The 17,545-nt window shown below is 42.0% G+C and overlaps 1 protein-coding gene across 1 annotated transcript in view; it reads left to right on the top strand.

The window, feature by feature from the left end:
• The window catches only part of LOC108791661 (UBX domain-containing protein 6-like), a 71,102-nt gene that overhangs the window by 52,356 nt on the left and 1,201 nt on the right, over nucleotides 1–17,545 (top strand). Inside the window, exon 9 of the mRNA XM_018562202.1 lies at nucleotides 11,469–11,614. Within this exon, the coding sequence (XP_018417704.1) occupies nucleotides 11,469–11,614 (146 nt within the window). The remainder of the gene's footprint in view (nucleotides 1–11,468; nucleotides 11,615–17,545) is intronic.

Here is a 17,545-nt window from a genome sequence, read left to right as displayed (position 1 = left end):
GGCGGGCGAACAGCACTGATAGTTTGTGTTCGCGGAACACACAAACTGCCAATGTTCGAGTCGAACTGTTCTTCGACTCAAACATCGAGACCATCCCTACTTAACGCAGATGTAACAGGCTTGTCTTACGATGGTTGCTCCCACAAACTGATGCCCTTTTTTATTTTATCCAACCCATAATCTCCCTTCCCAATTTAATGAGTCTCCTTAATGATTTTACGTCCTTATCAGGTATTTCCATTAATAAGTCCAAATACTCTACCCTCAATATTTCTTCAACCACACTTTCTACGTTACGTGCTACCTTTCCTTTTAAGTGGAGATCCTCTTCTCTTTCTTAATTAGGGGTTAACCTAACCGATTCTTATAATGCCAGCTACCCTAACATATTCACTAAACTCAAGACCTTGCTTTTGACGTGGACCAGATATAATCTTTCATGGCTTGGTAGGATAGCTTTGGTAAAAATGATGCTCTTGCCAAAAATTCTATATCTTTTCCGCACCCTTCCTATAGCGTTCCCAACTGTGGCACTCAAGTCCTTACAATCGCAGGTCAATGGATTTGTCTGGTCCCATCATAAGCCGAGAAGCACACTCTACTTGCCCAAAACACTTGGGGGATTGGGTGTCCCTGATATTTCAAAATACTACTATTCAGTCCAAATAGGTCAACTGGCTAAATATCATGCCACTCAAGATCCCCCTCAGTGAGTTGAACTTGAAGCCGTACCCTTCCGCCCTGTTCATATTGATAGTATTCTTTGGCTCTCTCCAAAACAAAGACCTCCACCTTCTTTCTCGTCCACAGCCCATTCTCTTCGACTATGGGACTCCCAGAAAAAAATGTCCAGACTTATTTCACCAAATATGCCCATGTTGTCGTTTCTAACTAATCCCTCCTTGTTACCAGCGATGGACTCCCCTAGGTCCTTTGACGCTTGGGTGATGCATGATCTGACCCGTTTCAGGAAATTTGAATCTGATGCAGGTCTTAAAACCTTTTTCAATTTCAAATTAAAGAACATTTTCAAATTTTTAATGCCGAATTTTTGCATTACCTGCAAATTAAGGATGCACAGATACTTTTCGCATACCAGTGCAGATACTTGGCATTTTCATGAGAACTAACAGGGTTGGAGCGGTTGCAGCTGGGACTTGGTTCTGGCGCTCCACCACTGTCCTGAAATCATTAGTCTGTATTGTTTTGAAAAACTGTTGCATGACAATATACAAAAATGTATCAGTACTTGTAAGTACTCGGCAAGTACCAGTACTCGTAAAACTGGTATCTGTGCATCCCTTTATTTATATTTATAAAAACAAAATCGTACATTAAAAACAGAGATGTACAAATCCCAGGAGCTCTGTGTGCTCCTTACACATGACAGCTGCCTCCTAATTGTTGAATTTTTCTCTCTTGGAGCTCAAAAGTATCGGTACATGTACTCGTACTTGTTCCGAGTACTGTACTTGGCATCTGTGCAATCCTACTGCAAATTATAGCCTTCATCTCTAAAATGATAGGACGAGCTAAAAATGTCAAACTCTTGAGCCCATTTGAACGTATTTGTCGTGATGATTTGTACCGTCGGAATTGATCTCTCTTCTTTATTTCATACGCAGATGTAACAGGCTTGTCTTACGATGGTTGCTCCCACAAACTGATGCCCTTTTTTATTTTATCCAACCCATAATCTCCCTTCCCAATTTAATGAGTCTCCTTAATGATTTTACGTCCTTATCAGGTATTTCCATTAATAAGTCCAAATACTCTACCCTCAATATTTCTTCAACCACACTTTCTACGTTACGTGCTACCTTTCCTTTTAAGTGGAGATCCTCTTCTCTTTCTTAATTAGGGGTTAACCTAACCGATTCTTATAATGCCAGCTACCCTAACATATTCACTAAACTCAAGACCTTGCTTTTGACGTGGACCAGATATAATCTTTCATGGCTTGGTAGGATAGCTTTGGTAAAAATGATGCTCTTGCCAAAAATTCTATATCTTTTCCGCACCCTTCCTATAGCGTTCCCAACTGTGGCACTCAAGTCCTTACAATCGCAGGTCAATGGATTTGTCTGGTCCCATCATAAGCCGAGAAGCACACTCTACTTGCCCAAAACACTTGGGGGATTGGGTGTCCCTGATATTTCAAAATACTACTATTCAGTCCAAATAGGTCAACTGGCTAAATATCATGCCACTCAAGATCCCCCTCAGTGAGTTGAACTTGAAGCCGTACCCTTCCGCCCTGTTCATATTGATAGTATTCTTTGGCTCTCTCCAAAACAAAGACCTCCACCTTCTTTCTCGTCCACAGCCCATTCTCTTCGACTATGGGACTCCCAGAAAAAAATGTCCAGACTTATTTCACCAAATATGCCCATGTTGTCGTTTCTAACTAATCCCTCCTTGTTACCAGCGATGGACTCCCCTAGGTCCTTTGACGCTTGGGTGATGCATGATCTGACCCGTTTCAGGAAATTTGAATCTGATGCAGGTCTTAAAACCTTTTTCAATTTCAAATTAAAGAACATTTTCAAATTTTTAATGCCGAATTTTTGCATTACCTGCAAATTAAGGATGCACAGATACTTTTCGCATACCAGTGCAGATACTTGGCATTTTCATGAGAACTAACAGGGTTGGAGCGGTTGCAGCTGGGACTTGGTTCTGGCGCTCCACCACTGTCCTGAAATCATTAGTCTGTATTGTTTTGAAAAACTGTTGCATGACAATATACAAAAATGTATCAGTACTTGTAAGTACTCGGCAAGTACCAGTACTCGTAAAACTGGTATCTGTGCATCCCTTTATTTATATTTATAAAAACAAAATCGTACATTAAAAACAGAGATGTACAAATCCCAGGAGCTCTGTGTGCTCCTTACACATGACAGCTGCCTCCTAATTGTTGAATTTTTCTCTCTTGGAGCTCAAAAGTATCGGTACATGTACTCGTACTTGTTCCGAGTACTGTACTTGGCATCTGTGCAATCCTACTGCAAATTATAGCCTTCATCTCTAAAATGATAGGACGAGCTAAAAATGTCAAACTCTTGAGCCCATTTGAACGTATTTGTCGTGATGATTTGTACCGTCGGAATTGATCTCTCTTCTTTATTTCAACCTGATGTCTTTACCCCAACCCCGCACCCTTCTTATCCCTCCAAATGAAAACAAGAGTTGGACACTACATTGGGAGACAAAGCATGGTTTTAAATATGGTTATCGACCAAATCGTGTTTAAGGTGTGCAAGTGCGTTGGAGACCAATTATAAAGTGCTATCCTGTTTGGATAGCCAAATTTGCTCCCTTACATTCACCTCAGTGTTTTAGGGGCTGTATTGAATTAGGCTCACACACACATATTTGATGGTTCTGCCCGGTCACATCACGCTTTTGGGATCAAGTGTTTCGTATATTCTCGGTCCTATTAGGAACCCCTTTCTTTCTTATTATTTGGCTCACTTTCCTCTTAACCTCTCCTTTTTTCTGTTTATTGTCTTTCTTAATTATTTGACAATATCCTTTATTATGCCCTCTAGCATTTTACAAACTACCGATGTTAGACTGACCGGCCTATAGTTCCCATGACACTTCTGATCTCTAGGGATCTTAGTACCTTTAGCATTTTTCGGCCAAGATACGACCTTGAGAGAGGGTCTTAAGATATTATGCTATTTTTTTTCTGTTTTCTTGTGGTTTAAGATGTATCTCCATTCAATTTTATTACTTGCATGTTTTGTCTATGCTAAAAGTTTGTAATAACTTTTTCAATAAACATTTATATGATAAAAAAATCTCACATGACACTAAAAAACAAAACAAAAGGTAGCGGTAATTGGCATCAGCGAGTACTTGAGGAGTGCTCTTACTCTGACTGGAGAAAATGGTACTCGGACTGGAGAAAATGGTATCAGTGCATCCCTACAATAAAGGATACCTCAAAAAACTTTTTTGTTTGAGTATCCATTGATGCAAAATTATTTTCTTCTCCACCAGTTATATAATAGACCAGGCCTCAAAATTTCCCCTCGCAATTGGCGAGTGAAAATTGCGGGGGGTGGAGGGGGTAGTGGAATCTCATCGAGGAGCGCCGCCGGCGGGACCAGAGATGGGACACTACCGCCACGGCAATTGCTCGCTTCTGTTCTCTCTTCTCATCGGCCGCTGTAGCTACAGAGCGGCCGATGGGAAGAGAGAACACAAGGCAACGATCGCCGTGGTGGTAGTGTCCCTTCTCTGGTCCCGCCGGCGGCGCTCCTCGATGACATCCGCTGTCTTCTGCAGCTTCCTCCGCCCACCTCAGCTGCCAGGCTGGGAGGAAGACTGCAGAGACGGTGAGACCGGCCATCCAGAAAGTTAGCAGGGAAAAGAAGGTACATGGAGGATCTCTGCACCGACCTCCACCCCAACCCCCCCCAACCAGGAGAAAGAAGAGGCACCTGAATACCAGCTAAGTGCACTGTAAGTCCCTTTTCTTTCTTCCTTACACTGTGCGTCACACTGACCCTGCGCTGTGCGTCACACTGACCTCTGCGCTGTGCGTCACTCTGACCTCTGCGCTGTGCGTCACTCTGACCTCTGCGCTGTGCGTCACTCTGACCTCTGCGCTGTGCGTCACTCTGACCTCTGCGCTGTGCGTCACTCTGACCTCTGCGCTGTGAGTCACTCTGACCTCTGCGCTGTGAGTCACTCTGACCTCTGCGCTGTGCGTTACATTACTGACCTTTGCGCTGTGCGTTACATTACTGACCTCTGCGCTGTGCGTTACATTACTGACCTGACTGAGTTAAGTCTGGGGCAGGGTAGGGGTTAGGTGGGGCAGGGTAGGGGTTAGGTGGGGCAACTGGTGGCGAGTAATTTTTAAGGCCTGGCTAGTAGCTCAGGACTTGAAATTTTGAGCCCTGTAATAGACGATAACTTTCTACATCCAGCTGTAATTTTTACTCCATGCACATCTAAGATTCCAAAGATCGCCCCAGCTGCAGACAGAGGTAGATAATTAATCAAGGGGTTTATTCACCTGGCTGCCGAAGGCAGCCAAGTTAATAACTAAGCGGAAGTGAAGGGAGCCGATGCCGTTTGGCTATTCACTTAATTCCTGTACGGCTGAAAACAGCCATATATTGACTGCCTTCGGCTCCTTTTTCTTCACTTCGGTTCAGCCGAAGAATTCAGCTGAGCCGAAGTGAAGAACCTGTTCGGCTTAGCCAATCCAACATCTGGATCGGCTGATCCGTACACCCGGCAGTTCACTCGGTTTGATTCGCCCCTATTCTCATAGGGGCCGAACAGCAGTAAGTGAATAGCCGAATGCCACCAATGCCTCAGAGATAGCGAGCAGAATGAAAAAAAAATGTAAACAAAAGAAAAAGAAAACACTGTGGGCTTCCCCTCCTAAACCATGCCAGACCCTTGAGGTCTGGTAGGAAAGTTAGGAGGTACCCCAAGATAAAAAAATGTAAACAAAAAACTGTGTGGGGTTCCCCCCAAAAGTCATACCAGGCCCTTTTCAATTGGCATTGAGCCGGCTTCTTGGCCAATCAGGAAGCCGGGAGGCGGGTCATTACTCGCTGCCCCGGCTTCCTGATTGCTCAGGAAGCTGGTTCCATGTTCCCCTACGGCACTGCCGGTCAGAGGAAATCTCTGACCGGCAGTTGCAGTATTGGGGAAGGTATTGAAACATTTGGGCGAGTACGAGTACTCAGCCAAATACTCGATATTAGCGCAGATACTAGTATTGGTATCGGTGCATTCCTAATACTGTAGTTCCAAATCTGGAAAATGAAGGCCTTAATTTTTTACAGATTGTTGTAATAGATGGAGTCATTTTAAAATGTCCCTTTCCCCAGATAAACCTCCGACAACCCTGAAGCAGCCTTTCATGATCTTCCTTTTTCAAAATAATAGGAAGCATTTGTAAAATTGTACAACTTGTGTCCTACTTGTTTCCTGTCTTTTGGGACACATTGCATGCTAGGATCTCCTCCTACCTGAATTTGAATAATATGTCCTCCATAGACACTCACATAAGAGATGCATTGGAATCCCCCATAATATCCGACGAGTTTCTTTCGGCGCTTAAAACTACTAAGGCCGGAAAATCCCCGGGCCCTGACGGCTACACAACTCAATACTACAAGCTTTTGGCTGCTGACTTAGCTGGCCGTTTTACCCGAGCTTTTAATGCCCTGTCCTCCTCTTCTTTTCAGCTTACTAGAGATTCCCTATCGGCCCAAATTACCACTATCTCAAAGGAAGGCAAGGACCTCTCTTGCTATAACAGTTATCGTTCTTTATCTCTCCTGAACACGGACCTCAAATTACTTATTAAGCTCCTAGCGACTAGGCTCGGCACTCATATGCTGGATCTGATATATTACGACCAGGTTGGCTTTTTCCCGACCAGGGAAGCCCGTGATAACACAATCAAAACTCTTCACCTAGTCCATCGTGCTGCTACCTGCTTGCCTTTTTCTCTCCACAGATGCCGAAAGGGCTTTTGACTGAGTTTCGTGGGATTTCCTGTTTGCAGCTTTGAAACATATTGGTCTTGGTGATCACATGTTGTCTTGGATCTCGGCTGTTTACGCGGATCCGACTGCCTGCGCTAATGTCAACGGAGTCCTCTCTGATCCTTGTCCTATCTCAAATGGAACCAGACAGGGCTGCCCCCTTTCCCCTCTTCTCTTCCTTGTCCCTAGAGCCTTTCCTTTGGCATGTTCGGAATAATGTAGATGTGTCCAGGATAAAAGTGGGAAATACAGAATATAAGGTTTCTGCATATGTGGATGACTTGATGTTCTCCCTCACCAATCCAGCACTCTCCTTACCTAATCTCATTTAGGAATTCTCGATATATGGTGAATTGTCTAACCTGAAGATCAACTTTAGCAAACCGGCTGCCATGGGAATTTCACTCCCGGATCCATTCTCTGCGACATAGATTTTAATTTCCAGTGGACCACTTTGAAATACTTGGGCACATTAATACCTTCGGGTGTGAAAGATACCTTTGCCTGCAATTTTCCCCCTCTTTTATCACAGGTCCGTACCCTCCTGTCCAAATGTCAATTCATTTTGTTTTCCTGGTTTGGACGCTGTAACATACTTAAAATGTTTATTCTGCCGAAGTTTTTATATCCATTTCAAGCCCTTCCAATATATACATATAACCCTGACAGGTTCTTTCGTCAAGCCAATTCATTAATGATGAAGCCAATCTGGGCCAATCGCCATCCTCGCTTACGTTGCACCCTTTTGACTCTGCCTAAATCCTTGGGGGGCCCTGATTTATGGAAATATTTTATGGCAGATCATCTGGTCCGCTTAGTCGACTGGTAGAGACACTCATCCTTCAAACAATGGGTGATCTTAGAGGAATCTCTGTCACCGTGTCTTCTCTCTAGAGCAGCTTGGTGTTATCCATCTGTCCCTTCTACACCTAAAGCTCGCCTCCTCTGCTTGGCACTACCCTATCGGATTGTGCTAAAGCTTTTTGGAGAGGTTTCCCCCCTCTACCCAGTTATCGATAACCCTGATTTCCCCCCAGGAGTTTTGACAGGCCCTTTTCGATCCCTACTCGCCAAGCAACTCTTTCAAGTTTCCCATTTCCTCCCTGATGGATTGTGGCCTTCTGTCACATCCCTTACCACATCAAATGGCGTGTTCGGTTTAGATAATTGGAAAGCCATTCATTTGAGACACTTCCTACTTTCTTTGCCACCAGTAACGAACTTTAAAAGCTCGCTTCCATTTTTTGAACGACTCTGACTCCCAGGGTCCGATTAGGCACACTCTCTCTGCAATATACATTATCCTTTCTTCCTCAACATCTCAGAAGCCTGCATTTTTGATACGTTGGGAACAAGAGCTCCGGACCACATTCTCAGATGCACAATGTCGGAACATTATTCATGTTACCCTGCACTTTTCCATCTGCACAAAACATCAGGAAACCAATTATAAGGTCCTTACCAGATTGTACCGAACTCCGGCACTTTTACACAGAATCTACCGCGAGGTTGCCGATGTTTGCTAGAGATGTAACTCTGAAGAGGACACCCTACTATTTTCTGGACCTGCCCAGCTTTATCACAATTTTGGTCTGCAGTCCGGACTATCATATGGAAATTCACAAAATCTGATATACCTGAGGACCCATCTATTTTCCTGTTACATAACACACATATGTCCAGGAAAGCTTACTCACGATCTGTGGTTCGCCATTTATTGGATGCTGCTAAAGCCTGTATTCCTAGCCTCTGGCCGAGCCCTCCACTTCTACAGTGACTATGTGAATACGCAGCATAGGAGGTGATCAGAGAAATGGAAGACCTGATTTTGTCCTCCCAAAATAGACATGAGCGATATCGCTGGTCTACAAGGAGAAAGCCTCGGAAATTAAAGTAGCCAAATTTTACCATAATTGGGTCACTATAAAAGAAAAATTAAGTCCTGAGTATTAATTGGCTTCAGTTTCCAAGATGCAGCTTCAGGTCAAAATTGCATCAAAATAATTCAAAATTACGAGAGGGACGTATCTCGTAATTTTGATTTATTATGATTTTCATTTATTATGCTCCATAACTTTTCTGCAAAATGTGATATAGCAATGAGAATGGTGCCACACCAATTATAAATGTATATTTTTATTGATACCAATAACATACAGTGAGGAAAATAATTATTTGATACCCTGCAGATTTTGTAAGTTTGCCCACTTACAAAGAAATGAAAGGTCTATCATTTTTATCATAGGTGTATTTTAAATGATAGAGACAGAAAATCCTGAAAAAAACACATGATACAAATGTTATAAATTGAGTTGCAGTTCAGTGAGTAAAATAAGTATTTCCATTCATTATTGGTTTTTAATTTCATTTTTGCATGAAAAACTGACACACTCTAACATCTGATAAAACGACAAGGTTCCATGCGGTATCTAAACTGTGCTTTTTGGCTTTTCTCTTGTGAACTGCAGTAGGATCATCCCTGGAGAGATTCCAGCAGTAATCAGCAAGCATGGACGGACTCCCATTTCCCTTGGTATCTTTTCTCCATGCTTGCGATTTCCGACCTAGTGGAATCTCTCCCCATGCTCATCACTCACTGCCCCACAGTTCAAAGGGAAATAGTCTAAATGCAAGTGTAAGAAGTGAATGTTTGCAGCAAGTGCTTTATAGGACCTAAGCAAATTGTCCACGTGTTTTTCATAGTCATCTGCCTTGCTGTTCCCGAGAAACTCCGTTGCCACGCACAGACGATCAAACTTGTCATCTGGGAGAAGTTCTCAAATCTGTGGATCACCAAAGATGCCTTAATTGATTTTGGCTTCACTGAGCCTTGAAAACGTTTCATAGAGATATTGGAAACCTGGTTTTGTTTTGTCCATAGCCTTCACAAAGTTCTTAATCATCCCCAGCTTTATATGCAACGGTGGTAACAAAATTTTCTGAGAGTCAACAAGAGCTGGATTTTGAACATTTTTCTTTCCTGGCTCCCAGGACTGTCGTGATGGCTAGTCTTTCTTGACATAATGAGAATCTCTGGCTCGACCCATTCACAGAGGACTTAGTTTTATTGGATGGAGTACATGGAATCCTCTGAAGGCTGGGCCTTGTTAATATGGTCTCTTTCTAGCTGATTAGCAGTTGGAGCTTAGTATGCGGGTGATCCTGCAGGGGTTCTCCCTTGCGTCCCTATTTTTTTTTCCTCTCCTATCCTTCTTCCCTTCTTTCATCCTTTTTGCTTTTTTGTTTTATCCCACCTGGATGATCCTTTGGGCAGTTCACATTGGATTGCCCATCACTGATTATAATATCACTTACCATATTACAATCAATTTATTATTGTATATCTACCAATTTCTTGTTTTTTTTATGTACTTTTTTTTTTTGACTTATATGATGCATGATTGACTCGCTCAGGGTACCTTGATCCTGTTTACTATGTCTCATAGTCGCAGTCAGGTCTTTTACGGATTAATCTGATGTGAAACACTGATCTCAATGTATCTCTTCTGATAATTTCATTTAATGTTCTCAATACCTTGTTCTGTTTTTTGCTTATACTGAAAATTTTCGATTTATAAATAAAGAATTAAAAAAACAAAAAACTTAAGAACATTCTCACATAAAGAATTTACATTGAGTTTTGCTGGACTATGCGGATAAATACACTCCATAAACAAGCCAGTGCTGAATGATAGCATTCAGCAGCAGTGCCACACAGGTTTTAGATAGTTCACCCTGCTCTCTTTGTAGCAGTTATTTGTGTAGATGAGTGTCTAAATACCAATCCCAGCTGTGAAACAGTATTGTAGTCATAGAGAACAGCGTGTGTAACATCATGGGTAACCTTGAAAACTGGTCAAGAAACAGGTTCGTTTCTAGTGTCCTTCTTTGTCGGGACCAGGTGGCATGCTTATAGTTACATAATAGAAAAGGGTGGAAAAAGACACAGCTCCATCCAGTTCAGTCTATGGAAATGTGTATGTATTTTTTCTTTGGTTTATGTGTAATGTGTATCCTTGCAAGGTAGACATCTAAAAGTTTTATGAATTGTCAATACTCCCAGCTGACACCAATGCTTGGGAAAGGAAGTTCCACAGTTTTGCTGCTCTGACTGTAAAGAACCCTTTCAAAAAATTTCAAATTAAACCGCCTTTCCTCCAAACTCTCTTTTGTATAATATTCAGCATTGAATTGGTTACATTAATCCATTCCATTATGATTGTTCTACTGCTACACCTAAAACAGGGAAGTGTCACATCAACTTCTCGTATTCAAAAATGTATATTGCATCTTATTATAAATAAATAAAATTCCCATAAACATTGGTATAGTGGCAGGTGTTGAAGGCAAATTAATAACAAATAGTAATAAAAGAAACTGAAAATAAAAAGCTGGATGAAGCATATGAAAATGTGAATGTTCTGAAAGTTGTTTTATTTGATTTTTAATTCATTTATAAAGGTTGTAAATAACACAATAGTGCATAAAAGCATATGGGTGGAAATAATCCAGACAACAGGGCATCTTTTTTGTTCCTAAGGTTACTAAGTGGCTATTACACTGCTCTATATTTTTTTCATTCAACACGCAGGCTGAAGGAAAAGCATAGAGCAGATTTCTCCATCATTGATCAAGGAATCCACACTGTTTCCTTTGTATTTTGACAACAGCTGCCAGATTACCTGAACAGAGGCGGCAGCTCAATAGCTGCCGGTTTCGTTTCTATGAATATTTTCCGACTGGCTCCTTCAATCCGGTGATCGAGGAATGCTAGCTGAAAAAGAGTGCTGACAGCGGCACCCACTGTGTGAATTTCCTCAAGAATCGGATCGGTGTATAATAATGGCCATCTTAACTCTTGGAAGGGTTACACTTTTGTTTTTTACAGTAATGGGGTTCTACACACTCTGCCTTATCTACTTTTTTGTGCTCTAATTTCAGGCACATTCCATGCTCAGGAATGGTTATCCACTTTGTTTGATTTTGTGTGCCAACATCTGCAGAATAACTGGCTCCCTTATGATCTCCTTGGTCCCTGTGGCCAGAAGTTAGAAAATAAACAAATAACATTCCTTGACTGTGGTTTGGTAAGTGGATGGTAACTTCTATTTGCTAGTTTATTTGATTAGGAACTTTATCTATGTTTCATATATTCATGCAATAAAGTCTTATATAAAATCCTTTATATTTTAAGATAAACATAAATAAGCTTGGTGTGTAAATGTTTAAAAACCTTGTTACCTGTATAATTGTATATGCATGGGCGTAGTCATATTTCACATTACATCTCTCCCTCGATAGATAGATATCTATGTGCATTTGTAAAACAACCAAGGTTGACTAAATATTTCTGAAAATTGACTGATGTGACTGGCTCAGTGTTCTCTGTACAGGACTGCGATATATGTCAGAGCTATATAAATGTACAATAATAGTGTGCGACTAAGGGGGGACATTCGAGTGTAAGCTCCTCCTCTGTACAGAGACTGATGTGACTGGGGCTGCAACAACTAATCGACTAAGTCGATTAAAATCAATGATGGAAAATGTTGTCATCATTTTCCATCATCGATTAGTCGGCTTTCTTTCTTTTCTGATCTCTCTCCCGCTACTGCCCACCGAAATTATCACGTCGTTGCAGGGAGACTGCAGCGCGGGGGAACGGCAGCTGCCGACAGTCTCAAGATCTAAGGGGAAGAAAGTAAAGTTGCTTGTAGAGTGTGCAGCTAAGACTGCCGGCACTCCTCCCGCAACATGCTGTATGAATGTATATCCTCTATAGCTGATGGTGTATTGCACTGTATATGTACCGTCAGCTATAGAGGACTACAAATCCCAGCAATACATTATACACTGTATATATAATGTATTGCTGGGATTTGCTGTATTCCTCTATAGCTGGTGGTATTCTGCATTGTGCTGTATAGTATTATTGCTGGGATTTGTAGTCCTTTATAGCCGGTGCCATTCTGCATTGATTGCTGTATAATGTTACATTTTCCATTTCACTATATTGCCCACCCCCCTTCTTTTTTTTTTTTTTTGCTTCCACCGCTCCAAGCTTGACTGATGTGACTGGCTCAGTGTTCTCTGTACAGCACTGCGATATATGTCAGAGCTGTATAAATGTATAATAAGCCCTCATTGACACTGTAATCGGATGGCTCCGTGCAGGGCCGTACCAAGCAGCTCGCGGGAAGGACAGGTGTTGTGTGTGATTAGTATGCAGCCCCAATACTTCTCTATGGGACTACGCGGCCCTACACTCACCCGCCTTGCACGTCCGTGCGGGTGACATACTCGTACGCAGACAGAATGGACGCCGTCAGGCATCTGAGCTGGAAAACACCGGTAAAACGACACATCAAGGACAAGAGTGTGGCATTTTAAAAATATAAGATGAAGGGGACAGCATTGGCATTCAGGAACTACAAAGAATGTAATAAAATATGTAAACAGGAACTTCGGGCAGCAAAAATAGACTGTGAAAAGCATATTGCCACAATCAGTAAAAGGAACCCCAAAAAAGTATACCAATATATAAACCGTAAAAAGGTAAGAAAAGAGCAGATAGGCCCAATAAAGGATGGAAAAACGGGAGATTAATCACAAACAACAGGGAGAGGGCCGAAGTGTTAAATATTTTTTTCTCCTCAGTATACTGTACACTCAGGAAACATATGTGTTTAATGTAGATAAGAATGTGAGTGGCTCATTGCAAAATATACCACAGTGGTTGACGGTAGTCGGGGTTTAAAAAAACAAAGACTTGAAAAACTTAATGCAAATAAAGCATTAGGACCGGATAACCTGCACCCCAAGGTACTTTAAGAACTCTGTTATGGAAATTAATATACGCTCCTGCGCATTAAAATCCGCTGCGCTAAAAAGCACAGTTCTCAGCTCTCTGCATTGAGCAGCTCTGTTTGAGCAGCTCATCGGTCCCAAGGAAACACAGACACTACCTGTTGTCACATTGGATCCTCAGTATCCGACTCCCTGAATGAATGGAGTGAGATCCTTTTATTTATAGCACACAAAAGGAATTAACATAACACAGAGTCAGCCAATCAGACACATGTATACACAATAGAAAGGGGAGTATATGCTCGTGCATGTGAAACATACCGTGCATAGCTCTCAGCTGCTCGTGCCTGTGAATTACGTGCCGACTAGTTAACAATAGAAAACCATGTGCTCTGGAATTCCCGCCAACACACTACACTAAGGAACCGCGACGCCGATCCAACGAGACCCGCGCATATACTCCCGCCACTGGAGCAAATTCTACCAGGCATTGTTCAGTGAACAATGCCTAGCAGGATTATGCTACGGTTCTTATGAATGCAAGATTATCTGCAGGGACAACGGCATATTATTTCCAGTGCGTTGATCAGACGCACCAAAAAGATACGAGTATATGTTACTTTCATATACCACGTCCTCAAAGCAGATATATCCACGGCAAGCGAATAAATCCACGCATTACGCAGGGGCCCTTGTCGGCGTCCATACACTCGCTAAGAGGACACCACTTTAGCACATTCATTTCCCCCGCCAACCGCCCAGCACATGTACCATTCGCCGGTGGAGATCTTTTTACACAGTGGTCTCTTCTCCCCATACACAGGAAGATATCTACTCCAATGGTTTACACTCAGTGCTGATTAATCCCAGCCATGCTCCATAGAGCATAGCCAAGCAACCCTGCCACTGAGAGACATAATGACAATATTCACATATACAATATACTAAAAACACATCCTAATAAAATTTCCACAACAAGACCAGTCTAACATCAATGGTATGCAAACTGTTAGAGGGAATGATAAAAGACTACTTAGTAGAGTTTGTTCACAAAATGGTATAATAAATGATAATCAGGATGGATTTAGGAAGGACCGTTCGTGCCAGATGAACCTACTGACATTCTACGAAGAGGTAAGTAGAGATCTGGATGGAGGCAGGCCGGTGGATGTGGTATATCTGGATTTTTTGAAAACATTTGACACAGTACCACATAAACGCTTACTACACAAGCTGAGGTCTATGGCCAAAGATAAAATGGTGAGTACGTGGATAGAGAATTGGCTACAGTGCCCAGAGAGTATCAATAAATGGCTCTTTTTCAGATTGGTCTAAGGTCGGGAGTGGCGTGCCCCAGGGTTCTGCGCTAGGCCCCATATTATTCAACCTGTTTATTAACAATATCGGGGAGCTGATGATACTAAAATCGGGAGGGTAATAGACACGGACTTAGACACTATAACATTACAGGAGGATCTGGTTAAAATAGGGGAGTGGGCAATTATTTGGCAGATGAGGTTTAATGTTGATAAATGTAAAGTAATGCACTTTTGGGTTAAAAATAGTCAAGAGGAATACACATTAATGGGAACTCCACTAGGGAAGTCAGAAATGGAAAAAGATCTGCGGGTCATAGTAGACCACAGATTGAATAATGGCTTGCAATGCTAGGCTGCTGCAAACAAAGCGAGCAGAGTACTATCTTGTATTAAAAAGGAATGTACTGTAGAGACATATCTATAATTTTGCCACTTTATCAATCACTGGTTCGACCTCATCTGGAGTATCGCGGTCCAGTTTTGGTTACAAGTCCACAGAAAGGATGTCCTTGAGCTGGAGAGAGTCAAGAGAAGGGCAACTAAACTAATTAAGGGGATGGAGGACAAAAGCTATGAGACAAGGTTACTAAATTTAAACATGTTCACGCTGAAAGTGAGGAGATTACAGGGGGACATGATTTTGATGTACAAGATGTTCAATGGGGATAGCAACATCAGCAATAAACTTTTTACGGTAAACTCCATAACGAAGACTAGAGGCCACCACCTAAAATTGGTGGAGAAAAGATTTAACCACAAGGCGCTTCTTCTCAGAGCGGCTAGGGTCTGGAACTCACTGCCACAAGCAGTGGTATCAGCTGAGAGTGTTCAATCATTCAAAAAGCATTTGGACAATTTCCTCAGAGACAAGATCATACAAGAAATCATACACACGCATACACATGCATACACATGCAGAATCCCATACATACACGCAATAGGTGGAACTTGATGGACCTGTGTCTTTATTCAACCTCAAATACTATGTAACCGACGAGCCAGGTCCTATTCCCAGGCTGCAAAGGAGTACTACGGCTAAAGCTGTCTTAATCCAATAAGATACCATAGATCTGAGACATTAGATGGGTGGGAGCTTTAGACTAGAAGCAAAGGACCTCAAATGGAGAAAGATCCCTACATAATGGTTCTGTCCTGCGCATACAAGCAAAAGAATTCCTCAGCTGAAAAAAGTAGAGCCATTGTCCTGAAGAAGGGGGATCATCTTTCCTAAGATCCATAAACTGCTGGAGGTGCCCATAACACAAAAGAGAGAGACTCCGTGGTGAGCAAAAAAATAGAGGGGCCTGTAGTCCCGGCAGAAAGGCCAGATTACCAAGTGCAGGGTCATTGAGCCATCAGAGGAAGAGAGCGAGAAATGATGAAGCAACTAATCCTAGACACGCATACGTGTGGAAATGCAGATAGGAAGGGAAGAAAGAGGGGGCTGGTGTTGGGGCAGAACCCAAGGTAGAGAGGCAAAGAGAGGGGACACAAGGCTAGAGTTGAGACTCGCCCTTGCCATGAAAAATTAAATCTGTCACATGGGTCAATAGGGCAGATTAATAAATACTCTTCGAGATGAGGAAGACTAAGTTCACCAAACTGCCTGCGGCAGGCAAGAGTATCAAACTTCAGCCGAGGGAGAGAATGAGACCAGAGACTGATCAAGACCAATTTCATTTTAGCAAAGAAGGATTTGGGTACAGAAATTGGGAGTGCCTGAAAGAGGTACAAAAATCAGGGAAGAGCCCCACGAGCCAACCATCAGTGTCATTTGGAGGCTCATTCCCTAAGTCTACTAAGTTAGCTCTGTAGGAGAGTTAGATAATATAAGGAGTAAAGCCAGGATAAATCCGAGGAGATATGGATTACCAGATACTTGATAAAGTCCAATATCCACTGAAAGGAAAAAGAGGCGGAAAGAGATTCTTGTTTGTGCCATCGATTTAGTAGTATTCACTTTAAAGTAGCTGAGCTGGCCAAACAACCTAAATTCATGCAGTTTCCAGAAAGCGACACCAAAGCAAAAGATCATCAGAATAAAGGCCAGTCTTGTGATGGTGATCCCCCATGACTAGATCATTAATGGAAGCATTAGTCTTCAGTGTAATGGTAAGATGTTTGATGCCAAAATATAGAAGGGAAACCTGTGGCCATTGATGTGAATGCGAGCTGAAGGGCAGGTGCTAATGCTCACATTTAGAAATTAATAAATAATGGAAATCACATGGTCTGATTTAATAGGGGTAAGTTATCGAAAGCTTTGGGGGTGTACGTCTCCTTTTCATCAACACCAAAAAAAGGGACCTTTAACCTCTTAAAGACCAGGTGTTTACACCCCCTTCCCGGCCAGGCCATTTTTCAGTATTAAGCGCTGCAGTACTTTGACATTTTATCCGTCATACAATGCTGTACTGAAATTAATTTTATACCATTTTTTTGGGACAAAGAGAGCTTTCTTTTGTTTTTGTTTTTTACATTGTTATAATATAAAAGACATTGTAAAATATAAAAGACGGGGTCACGTCGGGTAAATAGACACCAAACATGTCAAGCTTTAAAATTGCTCGCACCCGCGAAATTGCAAAAAATGACCATACCCAAAATTGACCATAGGCGACGATTTAAAAGCTTTTACCGCTCATCAGTTTAGTGTTATCAGTGATTGATGGCCCTAAAATGATTGCTCACACTCCGACGTTTGTGGCGATACGCAACGCGCAGAGCAATTGTCGTTTTCGCGCGCTGACACATCTAACTCATATTTACGTTTATATGTGCGTAAAGGTGGGGGTGGGGGACTTACACGTTTTGGGTTTTTTTTTACTTTTTTTTTATGTGACTTATTTTTTTTTAATTATTTATATATATATATATATATATATATATTTT

This window comes from Nanorana parkeri, unplaced genomic scaffold (genome assembly GCF_000935625.1).
Source record: "Nanorana parkeri isolate BGI_ZX_2015 unplaced genomic scaffold, ASM93562v1 scaffold565, whole genome shotgun sequence".
Classification (NCBI taxonomy): Eukaryota; Metazoa; Chordata; class Amphibia; order Anura; family Dicroglossidae; genus Nanorana; species Nanorana parkeri.
This window is presented reverse-complemented; position numbering and strand designations above follow the sequence as displayed.